Source organism: Peromyscus eremicus, chromosome 12 (assembly GCF_949786415.1).
Source record: "Peromyscus eremicus chromosome 12, PerEre_H2_v1, whole genome shotgun sequence".
In the NCBI taxonomy this organism is placed as follows: Eukaryota; Metazoa; Chordata; class Mammalia; order Rodentia; family Cricetidae; genus Peromyscus; species Peromyscus eremicus.
The window spans coordinates 10,505,188-10,519,166 of NC_081428.1; the positions used below are offsets into that span (position 1 = coordinate 10,505,188).

At 39.1% G+C, this 13,979-nt stretch overlaps 1 protein-coding gene across 12 annotated transcripts in view; it reads left to right on the forward strand.

The window, feature by feature from the left end:
* Grik1 (glutamate ionotropic receptor kainate type subunit 1) overlaps window positions 1-13,979 on the forward strand; it is a 386,759-nt gene that overhangs the window by 283,767 nt on the left and 89,013 nt on the right. For all 12 annotated transcript variants that reach the window (XM_059276868.1, XM_059276871.1, XM_059276869.1 and 9 more), the window contains one exon: window positions 5,283-5,426. In XM_059276868.1, the coding sequence (XP_059132851.1) occupies window positions 5,283-5,426 (144 nt within the window). The remainder of the gene's footprint in view (window positions 1-5,282; window positions 5,427-13,979) is intronic.

The following is a 13,979-nucleotide window of genomic DNA, read 5'->3' on the forward strand; positions in this document are numbered from 1 at the left end:
ATTGTAGACCATGATGATATGTGTTAGTTATTATTCTGTTTCTATAATAAATCACAACAACCAAGGGCAACTTAAGGAAGAAAGTTTATTTGTGCTTACAATTTTAAATGGATAATCAATAATGGTGGAGAAGGGATAGCAACAGACTGCTGGAGCAGGAAGACAAAAGAGAGATCACATCTTCAACATCAAGGAAAGTGGACAACGTCACAAGTGTGGACCAAATATTCAAATACCCGAGCCTATGGGGAACATTCATTTTCAGGATGTTTTATCACAACAGAAAAGCAACAGAAAATTCAAACACAAACATGGTATGTGATTCGGTAATGCTAAGGAGACAGAAGCCACAGAGCCCTATCTGCCATTCTCCTTCCTGACTCATAAATGCACTCCTAGTGTGAGGCAGAATTGAGAGCATCATCCTATTCTCTTACATCTAACAGTTCTGTAATTGTGGTCCATAGGAAAGACATCTTTGGATAGCCACTTTGAGTCTTCACAGAGAATCCTATGATAAAAGACAACAGCCTACAGGATTAGTAGAAAAGGCAACATTATTCTCGACAAAGGAAACCAGAGTTTAGGTCCTGGCTATGTTTCCGGAGAAAGTGGCCTCTTACATCTATTTGCTGCTCTGTAAATCTGTATAATACCAACATAGTGTCACTCCATTAAACATTTAAATAACATACATATTCCTGTGGTATAGGAATGAATTTACTTGATAAGACTTGCTGTTTTTAGTCAATAAAAGAACAAAGGACGTTCTGGCAGGCAAAGGTGTAATCAACCCTTATTCTACCCCATTGACAAAAAAATTCTTGAGATTATAAAGAGTGTTTTATCAACTGAAGTGTTAATTAATACATCAAAAGTTTGTTTACTTGAGAAACTAGAGCAGAAGAATATTGTATTATTTATTTATGTTCTTATTTATTCATGAGACACATTCTTTATTATGCCAGTTGCCCAAGGTGAATCCTCATCTGACACTTCTTTGACCTATTATGACCAAAGGCATTTTCAATGTGTTTACATGCTCTGTTTATAATCCTTCTTCTTCTATTTCCTCCTGGTCTCTATCTAAAACTAGCAATTATTCACTGAGGCTCAAATTGTGGCAACCACACTGCTCAACCTTCTGTGGACCTTCTGAGATTTCTTTCCTAACTACTGAATTTTCAGAGTGCTTGTGCTGGTCTTTTTGCCACCTTCCCAAACCCATTACCAAATCTCACTCACCAACAGGGTGTTCTACCTGCTGTGTGCTCAGTGACAGTGTAAATGAGCAACACTTCCTCCAGCATGTGGGGTTCCCCTGGCGGCAGCATTGCTTCCACAAGCTTGCATCCTCAGCAGAGTTCCCATGGACAATTTCAACAATCCCTACCTTACCTACAACTGTTTCCAAATTTAGAGAGTAATGAGAAACTTATGCCTCTAGCCCATTTGTTCTTCAAAGACCAGTTTTCTTCCAAGTATCCCAATTGGAGATACAGCATGTCAATTGTCCTTGTCTATAAGGTGATAAGGCATCTCATCGGTTTGTGTTATCAGTTACCACCATGTCCTAATAAATCATTATTTGCACAAAGAACATAGAACTCGAATAAGCTGTCATATTTATAGTAACAGCTTGTTACAGGAAAAAATGAATAAAAAGTAAAATCAGCAAAGGAGATTTTCACACAAGGCAGAAACATAGCAGGCCTGGGCTTCTAGATGTTTTATACCATTGAAACTCCCTAGAAATTGCTTGACTTGCAGCAATGATGTGTGACTTTACTTGTGAAATGTTGCCAACCAGGAAACCCACCCAAACATACAGAGCACATAACTGACCTTAGTCTCCAGGCCCTTCCAGACCTCAATTGATATAACATAGCTAAGCACCTCCACACAAAATGTGACATTTGCCACAATCACATTTTTAGCATAAATATTGCATGGCACCAGACTCCAGGAATACAAACACATCCTTTTCAAAAAATTTAGTTCGAAGTATTTTCCCACAAACATTTGGAATGTGCAGGACTTGAGCAGCCCAGACCCCCTGAGTTAACCCCTTACAACCAATTGTTTTAATAATCAAAACATATATTTGCTAGGAGAATCAAACTTTCAGTATATTTATGCTGTGAAGAGATTTTCTTAGGGGCATTGATCAATGTTACTTTACCCAAGCTTTCAAGATATATGTAAGAGCCAGAGGTGGGGAAAGAGGAATGTGAAATAATGTCTCCTGGACATGACTGAGCTATTATTGTACTCATAAATTCATAGTAATTGTAACTACCTGAACAGTACTTGCACAAGGTCAAGCCAGTTGGTCTTCAAACATGAATGGGTTTATGAGGCTCCACCCCTATCTGAGGAACTGTTGACAGTTTATGGATACTGAGATTCGGGGAGCAGTCTGTTTTCTTCAGGAGTGTGGCCCATCATAGGTTGCCTGTGCTCTAATGTATGACCCTACATCCATGATCATATGAACAGCACTAATTGGAATCAGTATGTTATAAAAAAAAAAAAAAAGGAACAAACATTTATGTAAAAAAGGAAGAAAAGTTTATGAAATTGAGATGGGGAGATGAGAAGGTCTGGATGAATCTAAAGAGGTTAATGGGGTTGGATATGACCAAAATACATTGAATATATTATGACAGTCTCAAAGAATAGATAAACTAATTTTAAATGTTTCACATTGAAGGACCTATCATACATAAAAATGATGCTTGTGGTACTGGCATGTAGTACATGGTCAATGGATTTTAGCCTTAATAAGCTATTGTGATCACTAAATAATTGGACAAGATGAAACCAGCATATACCACCAACTTTAAGGATCTAAATGTTGGCTTTCTCACTATCAGTTTATAGACACCATTTAATCTCTTAATTTTCTTTCCATAAAGAAGTAAAGGGATGACAAAAGTTCATTGTTTCCCAAGGATTGTGAACATGGCCAGACGTGTAATTAGTGCTCAGTAAATGGTCACTGTTACTACTGATTTCATTTTACAAAGTAATCTGTGGTGGTATTGTGTTCCCCAAAATATTGTGCATCCTAATAAACTTAAATGGGGTCAGAGCCAGAACAGCCACTAGATACAAAGGCTAGAAAATGGTGGCACTCATGCCTTTAATCCTAGCAATCCAGAGGTAGAAATCCCTCTGGATCTCTGTGAGTTCAAGGCCACATTGGAAACAGCTAGGCATGGTGACACATGCCTTTAATCCCAGAAACTGAGCCTTTAATCCCAGGGAGTGATGGAAAAAAACAGAAAGATATATAAGGCGTTGGAGACCAGAAACTAGAAGCATTTGGCTGGTTAAGCTTTCAGGCTTTCGAGCAGCAGTTCAGATGAGACCCATTCTAGATGAGGACTCAGAGGCTTCCAGTCTGAGGAAACAGGATCAGCTGAGGAACTGGCGAGGTGAGGTGGCTGTGGCTTGTTCTGCTTCTCTGATCTTCCAGCATTCACCCCAATACCTGGCTTCAGGTTTGATTTTACTAATAAGACTCTTTAAGATTCATGCTACAGTAATCTGCCATTAACTCACTTTCTCCCAATTAAACCAAACAAGGATAGCAGAATGGTAGGGAACATGGGTGCTAGACTGAGGCAAGCAAGGAGCTAAACTCTATCCCTGTAAGTGATTAGCAGAGTAGATGTGTACCAGCTAATTTTCACAAGACTCAGTTTTGTCATCAACAACATGGATTATATAAATCTTGAGTTAATCAAAATAATTTAAGCTTAGCAATTGCCACTGCCACTACCATCAACCTCACTTCTCTGGGTGAAGTATATAAGTAAAATGATTTATGCTAAATCTTGGTACTATATAGTTCTTACAAAAATGTGTTTTGTTTTAATTTATGAATCAATAGTAATGCATTCTGTAGATGTTTATTAAATTATGTTTCTGTATCATGAATTGTGGTTAGGTACTAAAGGCTGAATTTGAACAGTTTCTGCTTTTAAAAAATTCACATTGTTTTTAATGAAGTGATAAGTATTAGAAATAATTTTACATTCAGTGACAGAGACTGTACAAAATAATAAGGTTCAGAGTAAAAAGCATCTCTTGCTTCAAAAGTGATGAAATGCAAGGTGTAGCATCCATCACTGGTGTAGCATCCATCACGTATGCTCTCTTTTGATGTCCATAAAGACATAGTTAATAGCAAATAGTGGGTGAATCCACTAATTGCAGAAAACCACATACAAAATTTTATGCTAGAACCTGGATTCTAGATTTGACTCTGTCAATTTTTCAGCTATATATAAGTGTGCTACCATAAATCAATATTTTGCCTGGGGTCAGTTTTACATATAATAAGTAGCTTTATCTGTGTGTTCTGCTTACTTTGGAGAATTACCGAGAATTTCAAATGAGCTAATATATTTGAAGTTTCAAAGAAAGCCCTCCAGTAAAATATGAGGGTATTATGAGATTTTTATCCCCAAGACCACAGGGCAGTATATTTGACAAAATGCTATGAGTATTATATAAAATTTAGCAAGTGAGAAGAATTTCATGAGGAAAAGAAGGAAAAGACAACTATTCCAAGAGAGAATTAGCTACTTTGATTCTCTTTCACGGTAACTCATAGAGGCAAATGCAAGTTTGTTTTGATTCACAGTCCTGTACCTTAGAGGGCCTCCCTGAGCTTGCCATTGAATTTCATTCCATGACTCCAACTCCCCTCATCAAGCCTGGCCAATGAAAGTGACCAAGAAGCAGCCCTAATAATTAAATCACCTATTGGCTCTATTAGCAAAAATTTGCTTTCTCCAAAATAAGAAACAAGAAAGAAGGAAGGAAGGCAGGAAGGAAGGAAGGCAGGAAGGCAGGAAGGAAGGAAGGCAGGAAGGAAGGAAGGAAGGAAGGAAAGAAGGAAGGAAGGAAGGAAGAAAGGTGCTGAGAGACAAGAACTCATATTGAAATAATGAGTCTTAGTAGATTCAATCTCAAGGTAGTTGACTTCAGTGATGAGCTTGACATAGAAGACACTCCAAAACTATTCTTGGAATAAAGTCTTTTGTATTTGATCTGAGTTTTTATTTTGCTTTGCTTTTAAGAACTCAAAACCAAATGTGGAATTCTAATTTACTCTGGGGTGTAGTTTTCTTTTGTAGAAAAGTAGCTATCAGTGACTGAACACTGTTTAGCTAAAGAACAAAAGGTCTTCAATATCAAATAGCAATTGCCTGGGTAGAAGGAGGTAATAAAGATGGGACTGATGGCATGGTCCATGTTTTTCTCTACAGACTGAAGCAGCTCTGATGTATGACGCTGTGTACATGGTAGCCATTGCTTCCCACCGTGCCTCACAGCTGACGGTCAGCTCCCTACAGTGCCATCGACACAAGCCATGGCGCCTTGGACCCAGATTTATGAACCTGATCAAAGAGGCAAGTGTACCTTCCTTGTAGCCTATTTGCTTTGCGCCACTTATCATGTCCCTTTGATGTGCTTTTGGTGGCATAATGATACTAATGAAGGAGCAGCCCCTGTTAACTGGTCTTCTCAGATCTCAATGTCAGAAGTTTGCCTGTAGGAACTATTCTGTGTTTTCACATATGATGCTGCAATGCTCAAGCAAGCTACTAGATCATAATACTACTAACTGTCCTTCATTTCAGCCATGTTGCAGTGACACCTGACTCTCCACACATAAGAATTTGGGGTATTGAATCCATAAAGGATGTTAGTGCTCACATTAGTTAGTTGTGGGTTCTTGGTCTCTGTGGTCTCCCAAGGTTTATGGTTTTTGAGGCTAACCAAAGGACCTCTTTATATTAGAATAAATTTTCCCTTTGTTAATGAAAGAGAAAATCATGGTTCTATTCAAAACTTACTCATTGTCCTATAGATTGTCTAAGAGTAGAAAATATTTAGGAAGGGGCAGTTCTTTACTAATATCCAGGTTTTGAAGACTATACTTACTTTATCTTGTTCTCTGGAGCAATTTAAATTCCCTTTCCAAGACCCTTTCAGGATTCTTAAAATGCTTGTGCCTTTGGATTATCTTTGAGACCAACAGGCACATTTAGATATTTATGGACTTGGCAAATACGAAATAAGAATCTCGGGAGCAGAAAATCTAAGTATGCTCAGTATCCTGTGACATGCTCTAGAATTTTCTCTGTGGGATGCAGAAGTTTATCTCCCATGAAGCGTATCTTCTTCCCTATTCATACTGGAGAAAGTCAGAGACAAACCACTAATTGAGAAGCCTATGAGAGGATAGAATACAAATGGAGAAGGCTCACTATATCCTGAGGAAAGCTACCAGCTATGGGCTGGATCTCTGCTGATCTCCTCAGAAGCCATAGACCACCTCTCCTGCTGTTCAATCTGCTTCCCCTTGCAGGCTGAGTTCATAAGCATAAGGGCCAGCTAGAGAAGGCCTATAACAGTGCTGGGAGTAAGGCATACACTTTTGGTGCAAACGCTGTACTTTTGAAGACTGAAGAAGAGTTCTTCCTTAAATTTTTAGCTTATCTTCCCTATCCTGTCCTCATTGGCTGCTTAGCTATAAATCTCAGCTCTGCTAATGCTTATGAGCAATATAACAAAGATTAGGTACTTAACCTTCCCGTGTCTTGAATTTTCATCTGTGAAATGGGAATAGACCGTCTACCTTCTCAGCGTTATTGTAAAGAAATTGAATGAAGTTACTATGTGTAAAGAATAGTGAAGGGGTTCAGCAGGCATCTGAAATACTGGCTTCCCTTAGCATGAGAATGCACACTTATAATAGCCTCATTCAGTTTACCGAGGATGGTGGCAGGAATTTAAAAGTGGCAACAACAACAGAGAAATCACAAATAGGCATGAAATGAAATACCCTCTCTGACAGCTACATAAACCTGACATACTGTGGCTAATAGAAAAGTGTCACGTGGCCTTCCCTTCTCCCCGCGGTGATGATAGTCATGTCCTGAATTGCCATCCTGATTGCCTTGATCTTTAACAAGAAAACATCTGGTTCCCTTTTATCTCAAACCCGTGCGAGGAGAGGCAGAAACCATAAGAAAGCCCAAGATCAAACATTCAAAGCACTCCAAGCACCTTTTTGCTTCCACTTCAGTTATGTGAGAAGGTGAAATTGCCAAGCCGCATTTAGGTATGTTTAGAGAAATAATGAGTCCGAGATAAGGGACGACATTGGCAACCAGAACACATTTGCTATCTTTGTACTAGGAAGAGCAACAAAACTCCCCGCTCTCAGGATCCATGGTTGGCAGGGAAGGAAGGCCACCAAGGGAGACTACAACAATATTTGACAGTACTGCTCCCATCCTCTCTTTGGCTCCAGAGTCACCATGACATATGTTACCTTTGGCAGGGTGCTGATCCCTGCAGGGAAGATGGCATGGTGGTAGGGTGGGGAACCAGGACTAACGCCCCAAGCTGCTGGAAGACAGGCAGGGAGGGAATTCTGTGATCAATTACACATTAAACAGAAAAAAAGAAAAAGAAAAAAACTGGTGTTTCTTTGGCTGAGAACACAGCCAAATTTTGCAAGTGTCGGATTTCATTATAAAACATGAAATAAAGCACTAGGTCCTAAAACTTCCCCCAGGTCCTTTCCTGTAGTCATTTTCAATTTCTAGAGGATTTCCAAAAAAAAATAGACTGGGAAATAATGAGAAGGGCGAGTCAGCACACTGAATTTATGGAGTGAAAACCAACCTCATCACAGAAGGTAAAGCTCCCGGGCAGAGGTAACTGCAAGGGTAGTAATCCCTCACAAGAGCACAGTATTTTGAGTTAGGAGGCCTCTCAGATGATTACCTTAAACTAACTGCCATTCAGTATGTGGGGCTGACAGTAAAAGGGGTGGGATTGATGACCATTTGGCATGCGATGGTGTACATTATAGAGTCCACTTCCCAGGGATTTGTTAAACAAATGTGTATTAGGAGATGATAATCTTCTACTCAACAAAACTTACTAGTCTCTTGTAGAGTAATTTGGTCAGTTTGCTCTTCTGTTGCTGTGATAAACCACTGAACAAAACCAACTTAGGGTGGAAAAGTGTTATTTCAGTTTTATTTCCAGATAGCAGTCTATCGCTGAACGAAAACCATGTAGAAACTCCGAGCAGGAACCTAGAGGCAGGAACTGAAGCAGAAACCACAGAGGAGTGCAGCGCACTGGCTCACTCTTTCTGCCTCACGCTTCACTAGCTTTATTATATAACTCAGAACCACCTGCCCAGGGTAGCACCACCTATAGTAGGCTGTGTCCTCCCATATCAATCACCAATGAGGTAATTCCCCACAGACATGACCACCCACCAATCAGATCTGGGCAATCTCTCAGGTGAGACTCCCTCAGGGAGATTCTTGATTGTATCAATCTGGCAAGCAAAACTAACCAGAACAGTAATATGTGTGTGGTTCTGGGTATCAAGCAGAAGAGCTCACTCATGCTAGACAAGTGTTCTGCCAATGAGCTATATTCCCAGCCCCTGCTCCCCATAATATAAACTTGCTGTCACAAGGAAGAACCCTCTCACTAAAGTAGAAACTGTGGTTTCTACCATCTACTAATATAAATTCTACCTGCCTAAGAAATACCAGGCTTCATCTGAAGCTATCTCATATCACAGCATAAATGCTATACCATTAGGCAGGACTTATAGGCTCTTTAGTGACATTGTCCTGGAAGCCCCATGGCATCTCATTCATCTCTTACTGTCGCTAGTCCTTATTGAGCCTATGATGTTTCCATGAACATGCCATATACTCATGCTCAATTTCCTGGCCTCTTGCTGAATTGCCATATTTGTCAGGATCATGACTTATGTCTAATGCAAACAGTAGCTCCTACTTTCTGATGCTGACTCTTCACCTCTCTTCCAACTATGATTATACTGTCATACTTGTTTGCATGTTTTTCTTCAAGCTGTGCGTTTTTCCAATCTCACCTCATTAGCTTTTGCACAAAACAAGTACTCAAGTAAATTAAGTAATAGGTGAAGGATAAATGGAACTGGAGAATTCATAAAACCTGCAGGCAAAATCAAGAGATGGTATACACTCAGTACATTAATGCACCCATAAATATTTCAACAGAGACAAAGCATAGACTAGACATGTTCTCTAGCACTGGTGATTCTGATACCATGTGTCACAGTGGGTCATATAAATGTCTCTACCTATTTAGCTCTGAAATAGTGAACATAAATCTGAGATTAACTTCAGATTACTATCTATGTAAACAGACATTTAGCTTAAGATTTCTCACTTTCTTCTATAACATGGGGATAAAAAAATACTCCATCTATTTATGTGGACTCTACACATATTGTACAAAAAGCCTACCAAAATGTGTGTTACAAAATTGTTGCCCAATAAAGAGTAACTACCATCAAATGGAAGGTTCTGTTAAAAATGTACATCAGTAAAACAGCTGTCAGTCACCTAGTGCATTGCCCAACATATGATAAGCACTGTTTCTGTCATTGATTTCGTCATCATTATTATTGGAATCTACAATGATGTGGCAGTTGTTTGTATAAATATGGATAAAACATTGCAATGGGAAGTCGGAAGTGCCCAGGAAGCTAGGTATTTGATATATAGGCACTCAAATACAAAGAGCTAGGGATCTAGAGGACTTCCCACAATAACCACACACATGATTACTCAGGAAAGTCAAAAGACACTAAGCAATTACCAATCAATTCAAGAGTCTCAGTGTTTTCAAGTCTCTGTAACAAAATACCATGAACTAGGTTGTGTCAGTTGGTTGCAGAAAAAGCCTCAGAGCAGTCATTGTGGGAATAGGTATATCAAGTCTACCAGGAAGATAATTTCCAATCACAAATTCTGGAAAGAGCAGTAACAAGGTATAGCACAAGAACCAATGGGTTTTAAACTATTTTCAGGGCCCCAGACCCTGTGTTAAAACTGATTTAAACCATTAATCCACTATCTCCATAAAATATTTAGAAATTTGAGGGTAGTCTCTGTAGTATTCTGCCCTAGGCATGCTGCAGTACCCTTCCTTACCCATTACCCTCACAGTTCCTCTCCTGGGATATTAAGATAGCCACTAACTAGGCTCTGCATTTTGAATTACAGTGCTTTTGTGGTGATATATATAAAACAGATGTACATAAATCCTTAATAGGTTTTCTACCATCTAGAAATACACCTGCCTGTGGCTTCCTGGGTCCACCATGCTGTAGTTCATACACTGGAGACAGATAGATTCCTCTTCCTGATTAAAATCTTCCTAATAATATCCCTTTTGTCATGTTCCCCTCAGACTGGAAAGTCTTGTCTCCTGGTTGTCCCTTGGGCTAATTCTTGGTCTGAACTCATTTTCTCTAGCTAGCCTCCCCAACTTATGTTTCATGATGGTTCGTTCCCTCATTAGATCTCACAGCTCCAGCAGCTCTCAGTGTTAACCCTTAACACACATCATTCAAGCACTGTTCAGCCTTTCCCTAGGACAAGGACAAAAACCCCTGTATCTTTGTGTCCTTGGAGCACTACACCTTGAACATGCCAGTCATTTAAAAGATGTTTGCTGAGCTCAATGTGGGAAATTAAATTCTACTAAACACTTAATTTTTTTCTGAATTAATATTTCAACTTAAATTATAGAACAAGTTTCTTAATTGATCTGTTCTAAAATAGATTTATTAGATAGGAATGAAAATTATTTCCAAATGACTACATATATACATATATATATATAGGGTGTCACTAGAATTGCATAAAATATGGGCAGCTTTCTGCCACTGTTTTGCTATGAACGTTTTATTTTGATGGAATAAAAATTATAGTTTAAATACATAAACTTAATGTTTAAGTTTGAGTTTTTAAAGGTCAAAAAGTAAAGAATGATTTTTTTTAACCAAATCACCTGTAGATTTCTCAATATTGATTTGTGACTTGGACTTTTACTTTGTTTGCTGTTTTATATGAGACCTGGATGAAAGTTGGGCTCTTAGAAAAATTAAGAGTTTAGGAGAAGGCTGAGCAAATAGAGAACTTGCCCCAATGAGTGGGGACCAAAGTGATGCTCCTCACGTCCCATATAGAGGCAGGGCATGCATGACAGCCACCTGGAATCCCCGCGCTTGGGAGACATATGCGGTATTCATTCACAGGGTAAGTTGGCTGGCTAGACTAACAGAACTGTAAACTCTGGGTTCAGTGAGAGATCCTGCCTCAGCCAATGAAGTAGAAAGTGATCAAGGAAGATACCCAGAGTAAACTTTGAGCTTCCATACACAATGCACACACAAACACACACACACACACCAACACACACATATGCACACAAGTGCAAACATGCCTGTACAGTACATACACACAAAAGAAAAAACGTTCAAGTCTCCTGAGAAAGGTAAGCTCTGGCATACTTATATCTTACTATATCCACGAAGGAACACTTAGTATCTGTCACTTGATTTTGCTTATCAGGACAAGCTTCCCACAAATTATCCAAAAGCATTGGGTCTTGTGCACGAATTCTGTCAAATGTCTACTTTGGGGGAAACACTTCCATTCACATTTCTCCTTCTGCACCTACTGAAAAATTCTGCAGTTTGATGTCTCTCTCCTTAGCATAGCCACCTCATTTGCACCATATCAGTGACAACCATTTCTCTCAGCCCTCACATTTAGAACATGTACCGTTAAAAGAAGACTATATATTTTTCAGTCTTTCTCTTAATAAGAAATCTGGACAGAGAAAAATAACTTTCATAGTTTACAGTTTTTTACTACTTACATGCATTATTTTATATATAACTCTTTTAGTTTGTGATGTTATAACAAAATGCCTGATACTGGGAACTTTTTAAAGAATAGATGTACACTTTTAATAGTTCTACAGTCTGAGAAGTAAGTGTCATTGGTATTTGATGTATATTGAAGGTCTCTTTGGTTGCATCCTCACATGGCAGAAGAGAGGAAGAGTAAAAAGAGACTAGCTAGTCTGTCCCAGCTCCTTCATAAGAGTGACGGTCATCTACTAAAGGCCATCCTCTAACTGCTGTTCACAAGTGGACTCAGTTTCATTTGAATTTGGAAGAGACACAACCATATAGCAATTACCATGGTGCCTTGATCGTTGTCCCTGAAGTGTCTAATCAATGGCCAGGCAGACAAACACCCATCAGAAATATGGACAAGTGTCAGAAGAGGGTAGAAGATTCTGCCAGGTTAATGGGGAAGGGTTTATAAAGGACATAAATCATGGGTTTTATCTTAGAATGTTGCCTAACATAACTAGAAATCTATTTGCTCTACTGAATAGCCCTGCCTCTTAGAGTCTTTCTGGCTTGTTTACTTCCTCATGCAAATGTGATATTTTTCTTGGGGTTTTTTTTTTTGTTGTTGTTTTTGTTTTTGTTTTTTTGTGTGTGTTAATATGGGTGAACATGTCTGTAGCAGTTAACTATTGGTGCCTTCCTCAGTCACTCCCACCTTTACTTTTTGGCAGAATCTCTCACTTAACTAGAAGTTTGTAGTCTCCACTAAACCTGCTGCTAATGAGATCCAATGATCTTACCTCCCTTCCCAAGTCCCAGCACTGAGCTTACAGATGCATCTTATGCATGTTACCATTCCCAGTTTCTCATCTACATTTTGGGGATCCAAATGTATGTCCTTATGGCTGTATAACAACCACTTACCCACTCAGCCATCTCCTCTGCCTTCTTTTGCTGCCTAGAGCACCCTCAGTTTTAGGTTCACTCTATTTAAATCCCATTTTCTTACCTGTTTTTGGATTCTCTTTCCTCACAAAACAATGTAGACTTTATTGCTGATCATCTTAATTATTCTTTCATCTGTATCTTAGCTTATTCCGTAGCATTTCCATGCTAACTTACTTAAGCAAACTAGAGAGTGAGATAAATTTTAGGATGCCCACCCTGAAAAGTTGCCCTGAAAGCAATAATTTATCAATGCATTTTGATCCTCAAAGAAAATCCATGGTGTCTAACAGCCTCTAGGTTGTTAGGGACACCTCTAGATCTTACTTGCTAGATCCACTTAGCTTTTCCATTGCTACTGACAGTTACTCAACATTGTGATCACTCCCACCAAACCCTGGCTCAATAGTCACTACACTCATTGGAAGTTTACCTCCAACTTATTTGAGAAAAATTAGTCCAGCAAGTATGAACAGCTTGAGTTTACAAAGACTTTGTAGCCAAATCTTAAGCTCATTCTCTTTTTCCCATCACCAGACCCACAGGTTGAGGTCTAGTCCTTGTTCCTTAGTGTTTTCCCAGGTTCATGCTCCTCTGATCCCCTCTACCTGAAATGCTCTTCCTGCTGCTCCCTCTTCTGAGGACACTGAACTAAACTTTATTCAGTTTATTTCAGCAATCACATTTTCCAGAAAGTGTTTCAAATAACAACAACAACACACACACACACACACACACACACACACACACACACACACACATCCTTTGCACCATTCTCCAAAAGTACTGTATAAACATTTTTATTATTGATTCTTTGAGAATTTTATACAATATATTTTGGTCATATTCACACCCCTCCCCCAACTCCTCCAGATCAACCTTTCCTTCACTACACATCCAACTTTATTTTTAAAGCCCACCAAGTCCATTGTATGCTGCCCATATATTCTTGGTGTGTGAGCAACCATGGTTGACCTACCAAGGGCCAAATTCTTAAAGAAAACTGACTCTCTCTTTCCCAGAAGCTATTAATGGACAATAACTCCATGGCTTGGGTAGAACTTTGTGTCTAACTGCCCTCTTCATGCTGGGAATTTTGTGACTTGAATTTGTGTATGTCTTGCACATGCTGTCACAACCACTGTGAGTTTATATGTGTAACTGCCCTCTTGGGTCTGGAGAATACTGCTTCTTTGTAATATTCTGCTACCTCTGGCTCTGGTTGTTAAAATCTTTTCACCCTCTTCCACAATGCTGCATAAACCCTTACCACCCA